This window comes from Amia ocellicauda, chromosome 7, assembly GCF_036373705.1.
Source record: "Amia ocellicauda isolate fAmiCal2 chromosome 7, fAmiCal2.hap1, whole genome shotgun sequence".
Lineage (NCBI taxonomy): Eukaryota > Metazoa > Chordata > Actinopteri > Amiiformes > Amiidae > Amia > Amia ocellicauda.
Genome location: NC_089856.1, coordinates 47402477 through 47426202, shown reverse-complemented (window position 1 = coordinate 47426202; position 23726 = coordinate 47402477). Strand labels below are relative to the sequence as shown.

At 46.5% G+C, this 23726-nt stretch overlaps 2 protein-coding genes and 2 non-coding genes across 6 annotated transcripts in view; 3 read left to right on the top strand and 1 right to left on the bottom strand.

Annotated features, from left to right (window-relative positions):
- Positions 1–18225, bottom strand: part of LOC136753694 (otolith matrix protein OMM-64) — a 33575-nt gene extending 15350 nt beyond the window's left edge. The window contains exons 1-6 of one of the 3 annotated variants that reach the window (XM_066710011.1): positions 17043–18225; positions 14574–14629; positions 7258–9390; positions 3093–3177; positions 1083–1197; positions 369–491 (exon numbers count right to left, since the gene is read on the bottom strand). In XM_066710011.1, coding sequence (XP_066566108.1) covers positions 369–491; positions 1083–1197; positions 3093–3177; positions 7258–9390; positions 14574–14622 — 2505 coding nt within the window. In that variant the 5' untranslated portion in view covers positions 14623–14629; positions 17043–18225. Of the gene's footprint in view, positions 1–368; positions 492–1082; positions 1198–3092; positions 3181–7257; positions 9391–14573; positions 14630–17042 lie in introns of all 3 variants that reach the window. The other 2 variants (XM_066710010.1, XM_066710009.1) reach the window with 2 other exon arrangements.
- Positions 18226–20233: 2008 nt separating this feature from the next.
- Positions 20234–23468, top strand: rpl10 (ribosomal protein L10). The gene is made up of 6 exons (XM_066710041.1): positions 20234–20265; positions 21052–21110; positions 21889–21996; positions 22355–22493; positions 22900–23062; positions 23246–23468. Exons 1-6 carry the CDS (start codon positions 20243–20245, stop codon positions 23399–23401), a joined length of 648 nt encoding a protein of 215 aa, XP_066566138.1. The 5' UTR covers positions 20234–20242; the 3' UTR covers positions 23402–23468.
- LOC136754220 (small nucleolar RNA SNORA70) lies at positions 21538–21672 on the top strand. The gene has a single exon (XR_010817567.1). It is a non-coding gene; the product is annotated as a small nucleolar RNA SNORA70 (small nucleolar RNA).
- Positions 22562–22696, top strand: LOC136754219 (small nucleolar RNA SNORA70). The gene has a single exon (XR_010817566.1). It is a non-coding gene; the product is annotated as a small nucleolar RNA SNORA70 (small nucleolar RNA).
- Positions 23469–23726: the final 258 nt, after the last annotated feature.

Genomic DNA, 23726 nt, shown 5'->3' with positions numbered 1-23726 from the left:
GTCTAATCACTGGGGAGTGATTAAACAATTAAGCAACTCAACCAAAGGATTTGTTGAGTCCAGAGGCGGTGGCCTCCAGAACCTGCTGGATGGGGCTCTGAGGACCAGGGTTGGACACTACTGCTCTAGGGCAAGCATATGGACAGAATCACACCGCATATCCTAGCCACAGTTTACACCTGGTATCTTCTCTGCTTCTGTCACAGAGAGTTTTCCAGGTCTTCAGGGTTGTGCTTTACAATGGTATCTCTACACAAACGCCTTCCGCAATGACAGAGCCGTTCTGGGGGCCACAGTCTGAGTTTCTCTGCCATGGGGTGAAGACATTGACAGGTCTTTCTCTCAGAGTTTGCTGTGTGGATCCTTACCTTCAGACCTCTCTGCTGCGCCTTCAGTTCCTTGCTCAGGCGGTTCAAACCTGCCTGAGTCGTACGGCTCTGGTCCAGGAGAAGGACGCACCTCTCAGACAGGCCCTCGTTGTCGCTGTCATCCTGCAGAGACCCAAGGGACATGTTAGGGGCCCCGGAGAACTCAGAGGCCAACCGACCCGCAACAGCAGACTAGGCAAGCCTACGCAGGTGTGCTAATCGTCCATGAGACATCTTCTTTCAAGGGAACTGACCTTCTCCCGAGTCAAGAGGCAGGGAAAGAGCTGCCTTTCACCTGACTCCACGCAGGATGGAGCAGAAAGCACGGAGTCTGTGTGCAAGTTAGCCCTGCCGTCACTGGAGCCGTGCTGGGAAACAGGGTTCACAGCACACAGAGAACAGGACAAGAGAAAGTATCATCATGACAGCTACGGTGTGTCACGTGACACCTCGTTTGTTTCTCCGCCGTCCTGCAGCTCGCACTGGCACATTCTCACAGTTCTGCTCAGTATATACGAGGAGATCTTTCACTTGTGCACACATTCGAGATGTGGTTGACGTGCGAATAGGTGTGGACTTCCTGTGCTTGTGTGTTTCTCATTCTCATCATTTCCCGTCTCATGTATTCGAGACCAAGTCTGTCCTTCTCTGGGGGGCAGATTATTTGAGCTGTTTATTGGGCTGCAGGGGGTCTCTGAAGGGAGAGCGTCTTACCTCAAGCTGCACTGGGTGTCTGATCTTCTCTGCCGCCCGTTTCCTCTGATGGGTCAGGAGCGAGTGGGAGGAATCTCTCGAGTCCGGAGAGCTGTTCGGGGTGTCCGAGTCGCTGCTGAGAGGCACACAGACACGGGTGACATTAAACTTCTAGCTTATTAATATAGAGTTTAATAGTTTAATATATGACACTAGTTAATTATAATTAGTTATATTATTAGTATAGTAATTGACATCCAGTACTGTATGTATGCTTGACTATGAACACCCTTAATTCATTAACGTAGATATTTCGTGTCCCTGTCTTTCCAGTAATTGTTGAACTAGAGAAAACTGTGGATGTCAATGAAGCTGTTGTCCTTTTACCTCCCCCTCCACACTGGAGTTCAATCCACTGGAGTCGCTACAGTCTCTAGGCTAAAATGTGGTCTGGTGCCCCCAGTCACATGTCCCCAGGGAAACAAAGAGGACCATCGCTACACTTCACTTACTTGGGGACGTTATAGTTTGCAAACAGGTGTCGTGGTTGATTAATTTACTGTTCTGTAGTTCAGCTGCATTACTCTCACTTGATTGGTATCTCAGGCTGTGCAGGTCGCAAGTCAAGCGACCGCCCTAGCTTATGTCCTTCTGGCAGCGTTGTGCGAGGTTGTAGTTTGGTTATATATAGAAATTTTTGGGCACAGATACTGTGGAAAAATGCTGTGGGACCGTACTGCCCCCTGACCACACTGTGTCGTTGATGCTCTCTGATTGTTGCATACTTTCACTGGTCCGTCTGTGGCCAGCCAATAGACATCAGGGCACAATTTTACATGCACACATGCAGTATATTTAACTGACAATAAACTTCCGATTCCCTGTGTTCTGTGGTTGGTGAGTATTTGTCTGGAGGGTGGTTTTTAAAGCTGTAATTTAATACCAGTTATTTCACAATGTGAAGACAAATTCCCCTGGTGAACTGCTGTTGCCACAACAACGTCATATTGTCCCGCAGTCACTTCCCTGGCGATGCTGCCTCGGCGTTTCTGCGCTTCAGTGCTGTTCCCTGTGGATGGCACAGGGGCCCGAATTTCAGCATAAAAGGACAAGATCAGAATCTGTTTGACTCCATCTGGGCTGAATCAGGGAAGGGCTGAGTAAAGCAAGGGGGGGGGGGGGCATGTTTTTAGGCCTCTGGCACCCGGACTTCAAGTTCAGCCCGTGTGTGTTTGTTTATCGGGGGCTTATAGTGACAGGAATTTGTTTCAGAGCCACAGCTGGTTTCGAGTTGCGTCTCCTTATCTGGCCTCGAGAGCTTATCTAAGCAAAGAGCTCAAACCACTCTGAACGAAAAGAAAAACAACACGCAGAACAAAAGGAAAACACAGGACCTCCAGTGGAGCAAAGAGGAGAACAAAGTGCTGGCATTTGTCGAAGAAAAACACACAAGATTAGAGAGAGAGGGTGGGTGAGTAGGGGGGTATAAAAGCTGCATCTGATCTCTTTCTGGGTTGAGAACCACAGAATGTCATCGTGTTCGCTGGGCAATCACAGAGAGTCAGGTGCAGCTACATAGCAGGGTGGCTAGTTCCACACCCCCACCACTCTCTGTGCAAAGAAATGCCTCCTATTTTCAGTACTGAACACAATCATAACATCCCCACTGTGTGTCCTCTCATCCATGCTTTAGTGCTGAGTGTGCAGTACTGCTTGGGGCTTGACTCTTCTCTCCCCATGTCAGGATTTGAATCACATTCACCTCTGTCACTAATTGTCTCACCACCAAAGAGATTAAGTACCTGTAACCCTATTGGTGCAATCCTTCAAGATCCAGGGATTACTCCACCCACCCTTCCCCGAAGTCTCTCCCGGGCCCGGTCTCCTTCCTGCACCACAGTGACTCAAACTGCACCCTCTATCCTGCATGAGGTCACTATATGACTCTAATCCCTTCATCTGAGCTTAAACAGACAGATACAAAGGAGGCTCAACGGCAGACCACAAGTGCAATTTGGAGAGGGTACTCACCTCTCTGTGTCTCTCAGGGGACGGACGGGTCTGTGCTCCCTCTCCAGAGAGAAGCGCACCGTGGTTTTCTTCTCCGCCGGCCCGCCTGCTGGAAAGGCACATAGAGAAGGCCGTTAAAAAAGGACTTTCATTGACAGTGTGTACAGCGCTGCAGATACTCACAGGGGCCTGCAAACAGGCATTGTCTGATAACTGGCGGCTGTCGGCGCCAACAATGGACTCACACAGACCGGTTGGGGTTCTTGCGTTTGGCCAAGGGATCCCAGACAAGGAAGCGACAGCTAGAGTCAGACCATAACCGTAGCCGATCCCAGTTTGGACCCAGCGAACAGTCCGGTGGCTCTCTGGTGTCAATGAATTTGTGTTGCCACTAGGCTGTGTGGTTTTGTGATCGCTTCACGACAACAGTGCCACCGTGATATTCAGTTCGCTGGGTAACGGCTCTAGCAGAGGGAAGATGATGTGGACATGGGCCAGAACTTGGTCATGTACTGGAATAAAGGGCTAATAGGGATCACGTGGATCTTTTTATGGCTTGGGCTGTAGCCTGTTTGCAATGGAGCTAAAATAAAAGCACATGGTCTATTACCACAACACCGATCTTCCACATCAATGGCTAAAGATTACCGTAGTCACCGCAGCTGGGTTTGGACTGACCCTGAGAAACATTCTGTAATAAAACAATCTCTGGATCTTTCTTAAATAAACCAATTGCAAAAGACTGGGAACATGTGCTAGGTATAGATCGGTTTCCTAATGTTTGTCCAGTTTGTTATTTTCCCACTAGTGTCCTATATCTGCTCCGGCCCGCTGCAGTCCAGACGGGAGGAAGTGATGGAGGGAGGGGGTCGGGGAGGGGCTTTTTCTCTTTCTGCTGAACTGGCAGCTTCCTTCTGTTTTTCTCGCTGGACACAAAGGACTGAAGAAGGCTCCCTTTGTGCACCTCAGACACAGAGAGCAAGCACAGCCACGGACGACCCGCCATCACCCAGGGAGGCCCATTTCACCCACAGCTGGGGTGACACTCTCTGGCATTGAACCGCAAGGCCCGGTTGTGTCCAGAGCCGGACCAATGTCACTCAATAGGTTTTCTCTCGGTGTAGAAACGGCAACATGGGCAGAGCCTCTGTCTCAGTTTGTTCTGCTGTTCTTCTAAAGGCGGAAGTAATGTCACAATCTCAAAGAGAAATGGAAAATGTCCTTCCTCGTCTTTGAGGTTAAAGTTAAAATCAGAAAACCGCAATGCTTTAGAAAGTCAGGGTGTGGTTTTCTTATGCGGGGGAAACAAATAAGCTGTTGTGTAACCTGGGCTCTGTGCATTGTGTTTCTTCTTGGTTTATAACTTTGGATTTGCCGTTTGTCTTCTGTAATCGCTAAGTGCCCACGGACTCGGCTCCCTGCTGCGTCTGTATACAGTGTGATTATGATTGAGCGCTTTATGCTGCAAAAGGGGCCGTGCCCGGTTTCTGAGTCTTATTTCATTAATCTAGTCAGGACTCAGAGAACAGACGCCCACTCTGTCGGGACACATGGGCTCACGTTTGTTTTGGGGCGCGTGGTGATTGGCTGGCCCGTCACCCAGGTCTAGAGCATGTCTTCACCTCCAGACGTGTCGGAAGCTGTCCCGTGTTGTCTGATCCCTGCTCTCATCGCAGTGATAGGAGCTGAGAGGAGAGGCCGAGGAGGATCTTGTCAATATACCAGTTTGGCAGCAGAGTTGAAGCATTACCCCACCTCAAAAGCATTTCATACGGGAGGCTGCCAGTTTGAGGGGGGGTGATTTTAGAGCACAGGACAATGCCATCCATCACTCTCACTCCCTGTCACTGTGTGTGTGTGTGTGTGTGCATTTGATATATGACCCACTTCTCATTTAGCCACCCATTTTCATACAAGGCAAGGCTTCTGTAGGGTGTGTTGGTTAATGCTCTGTTTCATGCTTGCTGTTGTGTCACAATGCAAGAACGTTGTGTGTGTGAATGTCTCCATTAGAGGCCCCATTGTTTGCAAGATGTCCTAGACTCTTTACTCATGGAAAGACATGCCTTTTATTCGCGCAGGAATCTCATTAACGTCAATGGCACTGTAGTCCAGACTGAACTGGTCCCAATCTGGACCGTGTCACAGTCGAATGGGAGACACAGTGAAGGATATGTCACTGCCACCTTGCCTCTCTTTCTCCACTCTGTCACAAAGACTGTTTACATTTTTTGTGGCTTTGACTGGTACCATTCCAAGCGGATCTGTTTATAGACTCGTCTGCTCTTTAAACACTGCGTCGCGATGGCAACACACAGACACACACACACACACACACACACACACACACTGTCATGACACCTAACTGGATATTCCTCTATATATTTTTTTCTTATTCTTTGAATCTCCATTTCTTTTTCCTCTCTCACCCGATTTGGCTTTTTCACCCTGGAAGGGGGCAAAATACACAACCTCGGAAATGCACGCTATCAAAGCCAAACACCAGTTATGAGCCCAGCTACACAGCCCAGTAATGCCACCAATGGGAAGATCTGATCGGCCTGAATCTGCAAACAGCCTGAACCTGCAGGCACCCAAGAAGCCACAGGGAGGCGCTAGTGTGCACTAATCTACCCACTTCAATCACCAAGGGTTCTCTCAGCCAGAGCTGCGTCCCCCCCCCCCCGAGGATGCTCTCGCTCTGCTGTTTGCGCTGTGGGACCCGCAGTGCTGGAAGAGGCTGGGGGGGGGGTCTAGACAGGGCACATTTTGGTGGACACGCACATATCGTCCCGAGCTGCAGTAAATTAACAACAGACGACTCCAAATAGGGAGAAAAAGGCAAGAATATGTAATAAAATAGTCAAATGATTGTGTGACATCCATTTTAAATGATTTTGAATGGTTTTCTAAATATGGACTACAGGAGACTAATAAAATATATAATAAATCTTAGTTTAAGTTAGCAAATTATCTGGTTTTCTTTGTCTTAATAGGGGTTATAGGGGTAGGTAGTGTGTTTGGGAGGTGAGCTTTAAACAACCCACTGTACCTTCATTCATACAAAAAAGTGTGTGTGTGTGCCTGTGCGTGTGTGTCTGTGTGTGTGTGTGTGTGTGTGCATGCACGTGAAAGTATGAAATTCCACACTCTCAAGAATTCAACTTTTTCTGAACACGACTTCTGTTTCTCTCACACAGTCACACACACACACAAAAGCACTGAACCAGCGTGTGTCTGAGCGCTACCTGGATGACATCATGCTGATCTCATGAGGAAAGCATCTTATCGCTCCAGACTTGTGAGAACAGGCCGCCTCTCTCAGATCTCTCTCGCTGGCCTCCTGCCACACTGCGCTTCAATGCGAGATGTTGACAAAGTGGAGGTGCTTGAGCTCACCAAGTCAAAGACTCCCAGAAGGGTAGAACTGAATCTGGAATCTGAACAGGCTTTTTTGATCGACTCAAAGCTTGTTTGCTTTGGAATTTGGAAAATATTGGTCAATCTTCATAACTGATTCCTCTGACTTTGAGTGCTATTGCTCAATTTCATTAGTATCTCCCTTTGGGAATAAGAGGAAGCAGTGAAACAGAGAAAGCTAAACATGGCCTTGTAGCATGAGTCTTGTGTAAACCCACTTTTTTTTAAACTGCATTTAGGCTTTTTATGTTTTGTCTGTTATGACACTTTATATACCATCTCTTCTCTGAAACGTGCCGGTCAAGCAGCAGGAACTACTGTAGTTTAAACAATGCTTCCCAGAAAACAACGCCCTGCAACAGCCTATTGAAATGCTACATTCTACACTCAACGTTGATTTGTTTCCTAACCTCCCAGTAACACACTGTGGTTTCCAGTGCCAGGACATTTTTAGAGCGATGCTGCTGGCTGGCCAAGGGTGATTATTACAGGCTGCGGAGCTAAAGAAAGGGCTTAGATACAAGACGTGGCCAGTTTAATTTCACACGGAAATATCTGAATGTGTTGCTCAATATGTTGCTCAGTTGGGATTTTTCAGATTGGTGTGTATTTTTGTTGCTGATGTTGTTTGCTTGTTTGTCAGCAAGTGACACACGGCACATTTGCATTGTCAGTCTAATAAAAAATGCTTCAACACACAATGGGCTCGTGGGGGCTTGGGAAACAGAGACATAGGGAGCTACAGGTTCACAAGTGAGTTGCCTACCTTTGGAGGTCACAGTTTTGCCATTTTCATGGTCATTGTCATAAAAGCGGTTGAAGGCCTCGATTCTTGGTTGGTCCAGATCTTCCTTCTTGGCAGCGGTGGCACTCTGATACTCCCTCAGACGTCCCATCTGCGTCTCCCAGATAGAGCCCTGGGAATCTGCATTAGCAAAGTTCTCTGCCTCTTCAGAATCTGAGTCCTGCCCAATCTCCGGTGATCTGTAGGTGGACAGAGGGTTTCTGGGGCCCAGAATCTCCCTTTCATAATCAGAGGATTCTTCCAAATCCAGATCTTCTTCCTCCTGTTCTTCTTCTTCTTCTTCTTCTTCTTCTTCTTCTTCTTCAGAGTCACCCTCTCTTGTAGACCTGGTCTTGAGATACATGTCCTCGGTATGAAAGTCTCCCATAATGCTCCTCAGCTGGACATCTTGGGTCCCCGGTAAAAGCCTTTGATATTTGTCTGGCACTTCCGTGGGTTCTTCAGGGGTTAGGGTATCTGCTCCCTTTAACGGTCCAATTGGGACGCCCAAAGCCCTGAAATCTTCCATCTCATCTGGTCCCTCAAGACTGCTTTCCGAGCTTCTGTCCGAGCTGTCTTGTGCCCACAAACCAGCTGGATCCACTTTTCCCAAAGATTCTTGATCCTCATCAACTTCAAACTTCCCTTTGCCTTCCAGGTGAAATCCCAGTGTTTCGATACTCATCAAGTCCCCTTGGACTAGGACTTCCTCAGTCTCCTCCTCCCTGGTCATTTGATCCATGACATTCAAGCGTGAATCATCAAACCTGTGACCCTCACCTTCTTCATCTGCAGCGTCTTTGAACTGAGAAGGTCCTCCCACATCTTTGATTGAGGTGCTTTCAGTCTCTCCCACTGAGATTTGGAGAAAATCATCACCTTTCAGGCTGAAATCCATCTCATGATTGTCTGAGTTTGTGAAAAGGTCTGTTTCATCCTCAGAGCCCACCAGAACGTCCAGCACATCTATTCTGTCTTCCTCACAGAGAGCACCTCTGTGATCCTCTGCTGTGGGTTCAGGCTCTTTTTCTTCAGACATGAACTGGAAAGGCTCTTCAGGAACATGAGCAGTGTGGTCTCCTTCACCTCCTCCAGCATCTCCAGAATCTGTACCCTCTACATCACTCAAGTCTATATTGTCCATATCTTCCACATCTTCCCTTTCCAGCTCTCCCTCCTCATCTATTGAATTATCCGAGTCTGATTGCCCTCGCTCTTGTGGGTCCTCTTGGTCCCTGTCCTCGTCCATACAAACCCCTTGATCGTCCTCCAAATCCTTCAGCTCATCTTCCATCTCCTCTCCTGAAGATTCAGATTCTGATTCCGCTTGATCATCTCCTTTTAGGTCGCCTCTCTCCAAGAAGACAGGCAGCCCTTCCACACTCCCTGCGGCTCCTTTTCCGAACCCCTCTAAAGGACCCTCTATGAGAGCAGCCTCGGCATCTGCTCCCTCCTCCAGGTAGTCTGCATACCCTTCTCTCACCGCACCCAAATCTTCCTCTGAGAAATCATGCAGGTCCCCAATGGTCTCCAGGCTTATTTCAGGGATTACACATCCCACCAGGTCCTCTCTGGCCTCTGAAGAACCCTCTCCATCATCGTCCATGTTTCCATCATCCGAGTCAGATTGATCCGAGGCAGACCCTTCCGAGGCAGACCCATCCGAGGCAGACCCATCCTGGCCGTTCCCTTGGGCTACTCTGTCTGTGATTTGCCCTTCTTGGTACTCTTTTTGGCCCACATGGGAGGAAGTGTAATTGTTTTCCAGGGGATCTGACTGATAATGCCCTCCGTCTTCCTCCTCTGCCTCCCCCTCTTCCTCCTCCTCCTCCTCATCCTCCTCCTCTCCTGCCTGTTTCTGGTTGTTATTGGCTACGTCCTCGTCTCCACTCCCCTCCTCCTGGCTCTCTCCCTCCACCAAATTCTGCTCGGTCAGGACTCGGTTCTCGTCTCCGTTATCGTTGGCCAGGCGCTCCCAGCCCATCCCTGGCTCTTCCTCTTGCTCCTCATCCTCCTCCGCCACTGAGGGGAGCTTCTGAAAGGCATCTCCCTCTTCCAGGTATGACGAAGCCTCGAAGTCTAGGTCTTCATCTATGCAGGTAGAGAATTCAGGGTCTGTGAAGAGCAGGGACATTGAAAATGGTTATTAGAGCTGCACAGGTACATGATTAAAAAATAAGTGTTGCCTGATTAAATGTTAGTACTTTTTCTGTTGAATTGTTCACATTTGTTGAATTTGTACCAAACTGGATTTGTATCACTTCAGGAGTGAATTACCAAAGGTGACGTCTAATAAACATTCTGGATTTCTATCCAATGAGCAGATTAACTTTTCCTATAAATATGCAAGCTTTGGTCTGTGGATCGGAGTTTGAAAATCTTTCTGAAACAATATTTAGGAAGTCAGCTTTTGACTACAAATGCAAGAGAAACACGTTCTAAGAAAATGTTCAAAGAAAATGTAAATCTCTTAAAAATCTGGATCAAGGAAAAGTGCAACCGAAAAAACAGCTCTTAAGGATTTTCCCTGCCCAGGGAGACGGTGCCACGGAAGATCAATGTTCTAATTGGGAACAGAGCTGTTGGACAGTTTGAGAGGAAGCAATTAGGTAGCCGATTGGTGGGTCAGCGCTTACTGGCTTTTCTCATTGTGGTTTGACAAAGGAAGTTACGGGCTTGTAGAGCTCAGTTTCTCAATGTGTACATCTGTCACATGTGCTTTCCAGAGTAGAGGAGGAATCAAATACTCAGAAAGATGCAGTTTGCTTTACAGATCACTGAATGTGCAGTCTGCCTTTTCAACACTGAAGACACTGTTGTGCAAACGCAACAGGTCACTAAGACCTCAAGACATCCCTCAAACCAGCATTGCCATGTCTCTCTCTCTCTCTCTGATTTGAAAATATAAAACTGGTTATTAAAGTTGTGCACTATTGTAACTCTTCTTTGGGGTGAGCTCACAATGGGACTGTCAGCAGTGGTCAAGGTCTCTGGATGTCTTCCTCTGTGCCAGCCCTGCTGCACCGCACTGATGCTCAGGAATGCACGAGGCTGCACATTGTTCACACGGCCGCCTGTGATGTAAGGGGGCCGGTCTACATGGCGGTGGAACAGCTGCTCCTACATCCTTATAGGATGAGGTCATGCACATAGGAGTGCTAGCCATGCGCTCTGCTCCAGATCTGCTGGACAGTCGACACAAAGGAGACAATGGCACGCGGCGAGCTGCAGAATAATACTGCTGAACCAGAGCACGCGGTTCACCGGGGCGGATGATGTCAGGGCGAGGGAGAGCCAGGGTTCCTTGCTCCGGATGCAAACAAAAAACATAAGCACTTTTCCACAGTAAAAGAGCTCTCCCCGATTCTGTTTCTGTGCTCGCTATGCACTAACTATCTTGACATCACAAGTTAATGTTTTCACATGTCTGTGTTAACTTGGCCACTGGTGAAAGCCTCTGCTCAGAACAGACTACAGTCCAGACAGGGCTGGCTCCGATCTGGCCCGTGTCAGAGCCAACTATGAGCAGGATTCCCCTCCAGGGGGGTGGGGGATTGTCTATGGATGGCCAGTCGGCTAGTATTGTCTCAGCTTGTCGCACAACAGCGACTCCTGTGTCTTGCCGGGCGCCCATGGGCTCCACAGCGTCTTCACTCAGAGGGAAGAAGCGGTGGCTCAAACACTCACATATTAGAGGATAAGTGTGTTTGTTTGTGTGTGTGGGGGGGGAGATGAAGATTTGTCCTTGGCATCTGCGAGGAAAGACATTCAGTGACCAATTCAGCTGGGGAGAACTGGCCTGAACCAGCCCTCCACGATAAATAAATACAGCGATGTGCTCGTACATCAGCGCTCAGCACTGGGGAGGGGGAGTGCGAATGCTGTGACCCGGCCCTGCTTTGTTCTCAGTCCGTTCCCCCCAGGTTGTGCAAGAAGAAAAACTGACTCTCTGGCCTGCGCTGTGAGTCTCAGAGTGGGGTTATGATTCCTGATTAAGTTAGCTTGTCTGCGCTCCAGCATCACAAAAAAAAAATGTGCATTACAAATTCCTCAAGAATTATATTGCACAACTGAGATCTGTATCGGGGAAGAAGAGAGAGGCAGCGAGAGAGAGAGGAGAGAGAGAGGGAACTGCCCTCCCATACGCTCCATTTTAGCCCCCACACAGATCCCCGCGCACACAGACAGGCAGCAGAAGTTATTCGGCCTCTGTCTGTCGCCACATTTCCCCCTTACATAAGAGCATGAAAGGGAGCAGTTGGCAGGACTGTCCCCCAACTGGACACTGCCTGTCAGCGCTGGTGTCTTTTTAAGAGGTGGGGTGGGGTGGGGTTTTTGTCCTATTCATATTCAAAGCCTGTGATCCTCCGAAAGAGGCACATATTGAGTTCCACTTGGTAGCTACAAGAGAGGGGACTTGAATAAAAGTTGGCGACCCCCTTTCTCTCTGTCTAAAAATATTTCAGTTGAAGAACTCAGTACATATTTTCCCGGCTGCTGTTTTCCGCAGCCGTGTCTGGGGGGATTAGGAGATGACAGAGCTGTTTGAGAGTCTTTTCTCCCCTCAGATGCTGTATTAAGGAGCAGGAATCCACTGTCTCCACCCTGGTTACCTTTTAGATAAACAGTAATTTGCCTCTATAGGGGCAGACGCGCCACTAAACCTCCTTCAAAGCCACTGCGGAGATTTTCTCTGCGCCACTTCCAGACACACCCAGACCTCTTCCTTTACTGCACGTGGACTCGATATATAATGACATTGTGTACGACTACAATTATGGATCAAACACATATTTTTTATATATGCAGTGCTCCCTGTATTTATATATACCAGAATTGGCTCTTTTTTGTATATTTAAAATATATGTGAATTATGAATATGTGAATATGTGACAAATGAAAGGAAAAACCTGAATAAATGAGTGGAGGAACATAATGAATGTCTCCAAACAGGTGTACTACATGACACAATTAAGCAATTAACATCCGATCATGCTCTGTGGCATGTATACAAATGCTGAGCAGGCCCAGTTGACCTCCATTTTGGATCAAGATGGCAAGAGGAAAGGATCTAAGTGACTTTGAAAGAGGGGTCATTATTGGGGCACACAGACGCTCAACTGGCTCGTGTTCTGGACAAGGGGGCGAGTGCATGTGTGGGACACCAAGAGAACAGTACAGGTCTGACTGCTGGACCCCTACAGTGAGGGGGTCCGGAGGCTCTGTTATGCTGTGGGGGGCATTTTCCTGGTGTGGTTTGGGTCCACTTGTTCCCTTAGAGGCAAGGGTCTCTGCAAATCATGACAAAGTCATTACAGAGTGATCACCTTTATCCTGTGGTGACACATTTCTATCCTGGTGGCAGTAGTCTCTTCCAGGATGACAATACCCCATACACAGGGCACGAGGGTCACTGAATGGTGTGATGAGGATGAAAATGATGTGACTCATATGCTCTGGCCTTCACAGTTACCAGATCTCAACCCAACTGAACACCTATGGGAGATTGTGGACCGACGTGTTAGACAGCGCTCACCACCACCATCATCAAAACCCCAAATGAGGGAATATCTTTTGGAAGAATGGTGTTCATCCCTCCAGTAGAGTCCAGAGACTCGTAGAATCTGTGCCAAGAGCATTGAAGCTGTCCTGGGGCTCGTGGTGCCCAACACCTCACTGAGACACTGTATGTTGTTTTTTCCTTTAATTTGTCACCCGTCTGTATTTATTTTATATGTTGAAAATATATTGTAGAGATTACCACACACAAAAGGGGGCGATTTTGCTTTATGAAAAATAAGGATTATACCGCTACATGATATAAAAATAGATATTTATTCCATATGGGTGTGCTGTGTCCCCCATAGTGGCTCCCCAGACAACACACACTCCTGCAGGTGGTTTGCGGTTACTGCTCACTCAGGAGCCGCACATAACGCTGGCTGGCGACGGCAGCTACTTAACTCCCAGATTCCTTGCCCTTATAAGGAAGGCTCTGGGGTGAAAACACACGTTAACCTCCGAGAGCAGCAGCAGCAGCAGCAGCAGCAGCAGCAGCAGCAGCAGCATCGCGCGGCTCCTCCTGGGTCGGTTCCTCAGCGATCGGGCCGTTGGCTCCCTGTACAGGAGCAGCAGTCAAACATGGTGCAGAAACGCCTGATCCTGCAGCCTCTGTATATGGACTCTGAGGAGGAGCGTCTCTCAGGTCCACAGCAGGAGAACTGTGCCACGTTCTCACGGCATTGTGACAAAGCGTGACAAAGCGTGACAAAGCGTGACAAAGCGTGACAAAGATGGCCCCGTGGAGAACCCTCCCCCACAGCTCACACCTGAATCACCTGAAGGTTTGGGAAATTAGAGCATAACTGATGAAGGTAATAGTGCAAATGCTTTTTCATTTATCTCTCTTGAGCCCCTAATATTGCAGCCTGAGGAAAAATCCTCCCAAAACCGATAAATGGGACACGGGATCAATACCAGACATCGACCTGGACTGGGGACTTCACAAACAGAAATGCTCAGGTGGATGCATGCGTCCTTGTCCTGGATGTGAACAGGGCTGATGGGACTGAGGGGGGACAGTGGTTGGGGAACCAGCGGCTGGTTCTGACCCCCCCTCTTAACTAATTTCAGTCACATGAAACATTGTCACTCCTCTCTAGGCTGAAGGGGTGTTTCAGCAAACTCTGGACAGATCATCTTTGCTCAATAATTTCAGTTAATCGTATAGTTTCCTAAGAAACATGAGAATAAATGTCCTCGGCTCACATGGAGGGTGTGTCTAATGCCACTATGGATACGATACTGAAGTTACATGACCTCATTCGCAGGAACGATTATTGGTATTTTAAGAAAAGAGAGGACATACAAAAACATGTAAAAAGCCAGGATGGGATAGTTTCAGGAAACATTTGCTGTGAATTATGCTTGTTCAATGACCTCATGCTCAGAGCAGAGCAGAAGCACTGGGAGTAACTGAGTGACGCTGCGTTTCTCGGCTCTCTCTTGAAAGCACAAGGGCGCCCTCTCCTGGAGAGACTCTGTACTGTCTTAGCCAGCAGAAAACACGTGAAACAAGTCAAGTAGTTATTATTTTGGCAAACCGTCATTCAAATCACAGGACAGGGACAGAAGCAGGAAATAAAATTAATGGAAAAAATGACAGAACTGATGCTCAATAATAAAAAAATAATAATAATAAGAAGAAGGAGAATATAACTTGCATCACCACTCCTACTACTAATATTATTTCTACCTCTACTACTACTAATAATCATAATCATAATAATCATAGTTACCAGAAGTTGAAAATGCTTGGCTGAGGAGATCTTCCAATTCCTGCTCCATTTTATATCTAATGGTGACAAAAAACAACAGAAACAGTTAATGAAATGGGAGAAACACAGGGGGTCAATATATCCTTAATTAAAGATGCACATGTAAGCCACAATCAGGTAAAATGGCTGGGTGTCAATTAATTTACTTATTTACAGTCAATCTACTGTCATTTTTTATAAATAGCGAAGCAACCAGAGATCAAATAAAACACACCCTTTAAAATAATATACAACTAAACATTTTCTCATTAACGCCACTGAGGAAAAAAGCTTATCCAATCCAATAAGGAATGATAAGTAACAACATATAATGAAATGTTAGAAATACAACACAGATAAAGGCAATTATTTTGGATAAACTTTTAATTGGAAACAGATTTATTGAGTGTGTATTCTTTCAGGCAGGTGTTCTTTATGTTGTTTTGAGTTCTGTAATATGAAACAGGCACGTCAGCTTTTCTGTTCCCGGTCACATTATGATTTACTGTCAGCCCTCTATCTGCACTGTATCTTTGTATCACATCAAATGCACAGAAAGACATCTTGAAAGCTGAGTGAGACAGATCTGAGCTGCGGGGATGTTGAACATACAGGGGAAACGACAGGCTGTGGATGTGAACGGCTGTGTGAAAGGACAAATACAAGTGGTGATTCAAAAAGTAAGAAAAGCAGTGGTCGGTTTGCAGGATTGTTTCTTCTTCCCTTCCCTCTCTTCTTGTTTGTAGAAGAAGTTAGTGATCACAGGAAGTGCATCTTCTGAAGTGCAGAGTTGCTGTGTGCATTTCGAGCAGCCTAATCACAGAGCTCGGCTGGCAGTTCATTTCCTGTTCAGATTGATACTGATCTTTACTGTACACTTTTAATAAGAGTCCCATACCATCTTCACTTCTGTTTGGTCAGCTGAAAATTACCCAGACTAAATGGTGTCAGAAGCACTATAGCAATACCACACAGAAGTGTATTATCCTAGCAGAAATAACTAGGTTAAATGACTAAATGACATTTTTATTTTTAATCTATTTCATTCGATTAGACCAGTGGTTCTCAATCCTGGTCCTGGAGGAGCCCCTGCCCTGCTGGTTTTTGTTCTAACGGAGCTCTCAATTACTTAATTGAACCCTAAATTTAAGTAATTGTATTACATTTGAATCTTTAAATTGTGTAACTGTTAAAAAGCTGGTTCCTTAATAAGATAAGGAAATAATTTTATACTGAACTTCCAACCCCTCCTGTTAACAGTTAACAATGAAATGTCTCCGATTTAGGAAATGATTATCTCAATTAAGGGTTCAATTAAGTAACTGAGCGCTCAATTGGAACAAAACCAGCAGGGTCAGTGTTTTGGATTGAGAATGGATTGAGAACCACTGGATCAGACTATGGATTACAGTTATTTCCGCACAGATTTATTGCAACATGACACATAATTCAGTAGCCATTTAAGTACATGTCGGTCATATGTCTCCTTTATAGTTGAACACATTATGTAAAACTTGTTTTCCTTTATAGACACCCTAGTGAGACCCTAGTTTATTTAGCGTATGCCTCAGCCTGGCGCCGCCCCTGGGCTTGTTTGGAACAGAGCACACCGGCCCAGCTAGGCCAGCCCCTGTGCCCGAGCATTGCCAGAACAGGAAGTAGTTTGTGTCCAACCAGGATATGAACGCACAGATAGGTTACAAACACTTACAAAGACAGTGCCATGATTTTATGACAGAACTGTTGAATGCAATATCCCAAATTATGTCTTCCTGGTACTCTGTCATCTTAATTCCCCTGATATCAATTTGACATTTGTACCCTGTGTTTAATATTTAGAAATGTCTGAGACAGGAACCTGCCGGTTTGTGAACCGTCCTCTAGAGGTCGCTGTTTCGCCCGGCGGATGCGCACAATATTGAGGTAAATTGAACTGCAATTACGGAGTTATCCGTGCACAAGGGGAGGGGAAATTTGAAATGGGATGTAACTTGATATTAGGAGTAGCATATGAATATGTATGAATATGATAAACGTGTATTGGTTAGTTTTGTTAAAGCATTTATGTTCTTAACTTGTCCACCATTTGTAAAGTCAATCAGTGAAAATCAATGCACTTTTAAAATGATTTACATTTATGGACATGGCTGAACTGTTTCCCATCATGGGCAATAACACAGAATTGAGCGCCACTATTCATCTGATTCCCCCCAAAATGATCTGGTTTTAGGCTGGGCCTTATTGCAACAGATGTAATGAAAGTGCCAGACTTTATTTCAATGCTAATTATTTGAGCAGTTTGCTGTTCCCTCACAGCAACAGAACTCTTGCCCAAGCAAAAGGGAAAACAATAAGAAAAATAAATTCAATTTAAAAAACACGAAAGAAAGAGAAGGAAAGAGACAGCGACCGTTAACACAGTTAAGCCGAAGGAGGAGGCGGGCTGCTTACCTGTGTTGTTGTGAAGTCTGTGCTGTCAAAGATGGTGGAGCCGCCAGTGCAAGAAAGAAAAACCCCCTCTTGTGTGTTTTCAGTGTCGACACAGGAAGCTGCGAGGGAACACCATTTTCAGTCTGGCAGGTAGGCGGCTCAGGCTTCGAAGTGCGGCCGTGAAGGAGGAAACGTCCCTCGGTGAAAACTGAGAATCCACACTCGAACTGGAGAGGATCTCAGACCAGGCTCTCCCTGTGCCCCCGGGAAGATGGTTATATGTGCAGTCTTCAGGGGGAGGGGGAGAGGAAGAGGGAGCCAAATGTTATAGCCACCTTGCTGCAGCAGCTTTATATCAGTGTGGTTTTGTGGTTTGTGTGCTCATTTCCCCTGTCAGCTGTGCTTTTGCTGCATTGGAGACATGATTGCACACAAAAAAACACATCAGACTCTTTTTGTCAACTAGTTAGCAAGCATTGTGGACTAGATAGGTAACTGAAAAACATTTCTCTAAATTCCCCTTCCTTTCTGGTTTATTTCTGTTTCTCTTCTGTCGTTTGATTTGCTGTAAAACTGCAAAAACGACTTGAGACGGAAGAAAAGGACTCTTTTCAACTTTAAATCAAATCAAACCTGCTCTTGGTGAAAGGCTTCTTCATGGTTGGATGCTGGTTTCTTCATAATCCTAAACGTTACTGACCAATTTCCCTAAATGTGTGGACCCACACCTCTGAGGTTTCCACAGGTCGCTCCTCACTGGAGCCTCTCCTGGGCAGCAGTGTCCTCTTGATAAAACTGTACCTGGTCTAATGCAGAGGGCTGGACTCAATGTACCTTTCAATTCACAACTGATCGATACCCAGAAATGACCAGGGATTGGACTCACTCTACACATATACAGACCTGCAGTGTCCGCGGCCTTCAGTTGACCGTCCCCAGGCCTGACCGATTGCCAAGGATTAGATAGGAGCTTTCATGTCTGATTACTGAGCCAAGGCAATGCCCATGTGATGCCTGTGGTCAACAGCCGTGTTTCTGAGCACCAGCAACAAACTAGCTGAGCCCAGGGGGGGTGGCGAGCTCAGGTCCTTGGTTGGATGGCAGTGTCTTCTGGATGTCATTCCACCTTTATGTCACTAAATGAATGAGGCCAAATTTCAGAATGTGAAGATGCTGCAGTGCCCTCGGGTCTTTTGGCGAGATTTGGGGATGTACGTTATATTCTTCCAGATCATCCTGTGCAGTAGAGAACATTAAGCAGCTGCGGCCATCCCAGGAACCGGTTTCGATTTGTAAACCGCTGCTATAGATTGTTTTACTCTTTCTGGAGCCAGTGTGTCTTTAACATCTCCTGCGCCAAGACGGCTCCCAGCTGGCTTTTGGCAGGAGGTCTGATTTGTTTGGGTAAGGTCCAGTATCCCTCAGTGCCAAACCGGCCTGTAACCCACGCAGAACACCCAATAAAGATCGTTCCCATCTCAGCCTGTTGGAAAATACAGCTCTCGTTCTTATTCTTAGTATGTGACATTCTAGCCCGATCCAAGCTATATATAGGAGGAAATCTTCTCAGCACTTCAGGGCTGGGAATTTTTACGAGACACTTTAATGACAGTAATGGGCTCAGTTTTTGGTCGGTTTTGGTTTTCTTTCCCCCCTCCGGGTTGGGAAGAGTTCAAAAGCCCCTGGGCTCTACCATGCTAGGGGCTTTTGTTTGTTTGCTTGCTTTTAGATATGATAGTGAACTGGCATCAGCCTTTAAAAGTTGGAGGTACCTTAAGGCCAGACCTTAAGGATCTGTCCATTTTCAGATTTCAGGGTATTTTGTAAATATAACTTCCATACTTTCATAAAAATAAATCTAAAATAGTTTATAAAAATATATATTTTATAATATTTTTATACCAACTCCATCAACTACAGCTCGCATAAAGTTAGTCTTTGCTGGCATTTTTCATGTAGAAGTTTGACTGGGATTTTTAAAACTCTCCATATTGAGTCATACATCGTTTGAAAGCTTGTTTTCTGGAGCAAAACATTAGTTAGTCCATACTGTGGTCATTCACTATGTAGTCATAATGATTTGTGCTGAAAGACAAGTAATTTCCTGAAATCCGCAAGTACATTGTGCATTAACAGACATTTTCTCCAAATTACATGTTGATCATGCGCCAAGTCATTTTCCTCAGCCTTCATGCGGGTAGATCCACATCATGTCTCACACTGGTTCTTAGGTCTTATAGCCAGACTTACAGAGGCTTTTTTTAAATATATTTTTGGTCATTCTGACAATGAGGGTCTGCCTCATTTGCATATCAAAATCATATTTTTTTGAAATTGCAATTAAAACAAATCTTGTATTTATGTTTACTTTCAACCTTCAAAGTTTAATTATTATGTGAGTAAAGGGAAAACAAGCCTATTTGACTGTGGTGTCTGGCCTTATACAACATTTAGAATTAAACATATATTTTGTAAGTCTGCTACGAAATAAATAATAATCATATAGATTAACATACTTTACTTGCAGAAAATTGCAAATTATTCCCTTGAATTTAAGTTCAATTATTAAAACCTGTGTGGTTTAATATATACATTTTTATAAAGAGTTGGTGCTACAGGGGTGCTATTTGCGATATAGCGTCGCAACTTATATATGTACTTTCAATGTAACTGCAAAGAGTACTGAGTAAAACACGGTATTTCTGTAATGCAACGTGGTAATCACATTATAAATAATCTGTTCGTGATTAATTCCTCTGCAGTGAACAAACTGACTTGCATCCCTAGTCACCAACTCCCGTCACTTCCAAACGAGGGAGATCCTTCTTACGGACGTCTCTCAGGAACAGGAAACAGAATGCGGTGAGGGGCGGGACTCTGCTTTCGTCATTATAATACAACTTGGGTTTTAGGATTTTGTTTAAATATTCCTTGTCATTAAAATTTGTATTTTACCGATCAACGACGTGTGGGCAGCAAGGAATTGAAAAATACAGAGTGGAAAAATAAAACTATTCTTGGCTTCCCGAGCTAAAATGACGCGGCGGAAGTAGAATTCTCCCTCTTTCCTCCATTAGGTGAGTGCGTGGAGACAGCGCGCCGGCGGCGGCTCTCTCTCGAAAACGGCGCAATCACCGATTAAACCCGCGTAACTTCGCTCCGGGACGCACTTATTGTTATTAATAAAGTCTCCTCTCTGTGTTGCATTGCAGATCGCAGTCATGGGGCGCCGACCTGCCCGTTGGTGAGTGGAAGACAAACTGCTGCTCGGGTTGGGTTTGGGTGGTAAAAAATGGCAGCCGGTGCTCCGAGCGGCCATGTGCGGGACCGCGGTCTGTGCGCCCAGCCGGCCTGTCCTCCTCCCGGCGCTACAGGATGTGTTAATTCAGTGATTAAATGTGTTGATTAAGTACACCCGTGTCTTAAACCCGGGAAAGGGCCATCCGCTTGGGGAGCTGAGGATGTGGCAGCTTTCGGCAGCGCTTCCGTAGATGTGTGTCTTCAACGCGGCCTCTCGAGTGAGCCGAGGCTGCCAGTTCAGCTGAAATGGCCGTGTTTCTCTAGAAGTGCTCAACTTGTTAAGTGACAGTTTGCAGGCCACACTCCTGCCTTGGTGTCATTAATGGACGCCGCCGCACCACGTTAACATCAGAAACGTGTCAAGGGCAGAAAACTTAATTTATATTGTACTAATACTGTTAAGACTACCTGTATGGATGAATGAATGAATCTGTGAAATAGTGGGATGCATGAGGAAACTAAACTAAACGGATGGTGTTTTTTTAAGTGTAATTCCTACTCTCATTTATTACCTATCGCTGATTGGCACCTTTTTTTGAAGGTAATGTTTATTGGTTAATGTCCTTAGTATGTGGATCCCTCATTGGTTGACTAAAAGTATATGTATAATTATGGAAGATTGGGCTTGAATACATCACGGGAAACTCTTGAAAGTAACTAATTTTGTGGAATAATTGAATGGCTGCTTAATTATGCACTTGATGTAATGTCAAATGTTCTAATTTCTCAGCTACAGATACTGTAAGAACAAGCCTTACCCCAAGTCGCGTTTCTGCAGGGGTGTGCCTGGTAAGTACATCCACTTTCTGCTGAATATGCAGGCTGAAAATTCAACAAACACCCATATAGTCTTAAATCTACAGTTACTCAGTTATTGATAGATGGGCAATATGGGAGGATATGAGTGGAGAGGATTCCTTCTCACCAGGTGAATTTCTCTCTCCCCACAGTTAAACCATGCTCCCCTCAGTGTCATTGTATAGATCCCTTCCAGGAGACACTAAACTATGAATACTTCTGTGCAGTACTTGCATAAAGATAGATGGATAGAAGAATCCCAGTTCAGAAGTGTGTGTAAAACTATAACCTTGAATGACTGGAGTATCTTAGCAGTTGGGTCTGACTGGCTTCTGAGATCTCTTGACTGTAGAATTACTGCGTCGTTAGGAGTTGAGATTCCCGTCTTCTGACCTCGTGTGCTCTTTAACTCTAGTGAACGCAGCTTATTAAGCCGACCAGACTGCGTGCCGTGCAGCGCTGGTGTGCAATGACTGCGGACAGTGACACTCTCGGGATGTGTATGTGCCCAGCTGCGCAGTGCTGGGCGCTCTAAGGGACCCTAGAGACACTTCTCAGATGTTCGGTCATTATAATGGCAAACTGTGAATAAGACGAGTCTATGGTGTAGTTGGTCCATCACAAAATAACGTGCTCATAAGTATATTAAAGCAAAAAAGCTGTAATGTAAAGCTAGCAAATATTTAGCCCAACAGATGTCCATAGTGAGTCTTTTAGACCTCCGTGTGGTGAGAAGATTCCAACTGTCTCTCTCTCTCCTGTGTTTTAGACCCCAAGATTCGCATCTTTGACCTGGGCAGGAAGAAGGCTAAGGTTGATGAGTTCCCCCTGTGTGGTCACATGGTTTCTGATGAATATGAGCAGCTGTCCTCTGAAGGTGAGTCTTGAGGTGATGAAACAAACCCCCTCCTGAGTCGGTGGCTGTGGCCATCTTCACTCGCTGTCTTCTGAAATAAAGATCTAAGTGGTCCATTAAAGAGGCTTTAAAATCCATCGCTGAGCAGATCCAGACTTTCCACCGCCTGTATATGGTCCCAGAGCACGGCCACTTGTTGTTCAGAGGTCCACCAAGCAGATCAGAGATTAGGTTTGTTTTTAGGATTTCATCTTTTCTGCACTGACCTGAATCAGGACGTTGTTTAATAGTTGCTTAAAAGTGAATGTGGCTGGCTCAGTGTAGTAAGTGTCTGAGACGGCTGTTTCATAAACTGTCCTTCCTTTCTTCCTCCCCCCAGCGCTGGAGGCCGCTCGTATCTGTGCCAACAAGTACATGGTGAAGACCTGTGGCAAGGACGGCTTCCACATCCGCGTCCGCCTGCACCCCTTCCACGTCATCCGCATCAACAAGATGTTGTCCTGCGCTGGGGCTGACAGGTCAGTGTCCCTCCCTCACCGCACGCCCCTCTGTCCGGAGCCCAGCCCGGCGTCCTGTTTCGGACGCAACGCAGCTTATTAAGCCGACCAGGCCGTGTGCTATACGGCGCTGGTGTGCGATGGCTGCGGACAGTGACCCTCTCTGGTAGTGTACGTGCCCAGCTGGTCAGTGCTGGGTGCTCTAAGGGACCTCTGAGACAAGTCACAACCGTCCACACTGCCTCCTGAACTCCCACGTACGAGAAGGTTTTCATGGGGAAGAGTTCTTACTGCTGATCTTTCCTGAATCCTTCCTCAGACAGTGGGTCAAGGTTCTTGTGTGAAGTGTTTCCAGTGGCTCTGGAGTATCTCAGTGCTGGGCCGTAACGGGTGCTGTAATCCCTCTCTCCTCTCCTCCGTGTCTCAGGCTCCAGACTGGGATGAGAGGCGCCTTCGGGAAGCCCCAGGGGACGGTGGCCCGAGTCCACATTGGCCAGGTCATCATGTCCGTCCGCACCAAGGCCAGTAACAAGGAGCACATCATCGAGGCTCTGCGCCGCGCCAAGTTCAAGTTCCCCGGACGCCAGAAGGTAAGAGCGGTTCGGCCGAATGCTAATACCTTGTGCAAATCACAGTTATGGCTTATAGTTAACAGTAAAAGATGTTTAAATGTTATATAATGTGTAATTGAGCGTTTGGTTGTCCGGTGAGAACGACAATCATCCAGGCTCTCCTGGGACAGGGTTTTAACTGTCCTCCATTCCTCTGGTCAGATCCACATCTCGAAGAAGTACGGCTTCACCAAGTTCAACACCTGCGACTTCGACGACATGATCGCGGAGAAGAGGCTGATCCCGGACGGCTGTGGGGTGAAGTACATCCCCAGCCGCGGGCCCCTGGACCACTGGCGTGCCCTGCACACTCAGTAGACACGGCCCCCCCACCACCACGGAGTGCGAGAGTGTGTTCGCAGACAAATAAAACAGTGAAACTCAATCCCCAGACTCCTGCCTTTCTTTCATCTCATTTCCCCCTCAGTTGGCACTGCGAGATCTGAAGATATATTAATCTAAAACTTTCCATCCGCTTGTTAGGTATTTTTGGGCATCCCTGGGGGGTCAATCCTAATCCTGCCGTCTGGCCTGTAAAGGGTCGATTCCAGTGGAGGTTTGGCGGCGGCCTGGAGGGGCTGATGCTGTGGAAACGCTGTGCAGGTCTGTTACTGGGGTGTGGCCCTTACAGTAATAACACGGC

What these genes read in the sequence shown, in the direction of transcription:
- rpl10 (XM_066710041.1), top strand. Translation starts at nt 20,243, where the DNA reads ATGGGGCGCCGACCTGCCCGTTG. An exon ending in GGGCGCCGACCTGCCCGTTG is followed by an intron (nt 20,266 to 21,051) that starts GTGAGTGGAAGA and finishes CTAATTTCTCAG; the next exon opens with CTACAGATACTGTAAGAACA. An exon ending in TTTCTGCAGGGGTGTGCCTG is followed by an intron (nt 21,111 to 21,888) that starts GTAAGTACATCC and finishes CCTGTGTTTTAG; the next exon opens with ACCCCAAGATTCGCATCTTT.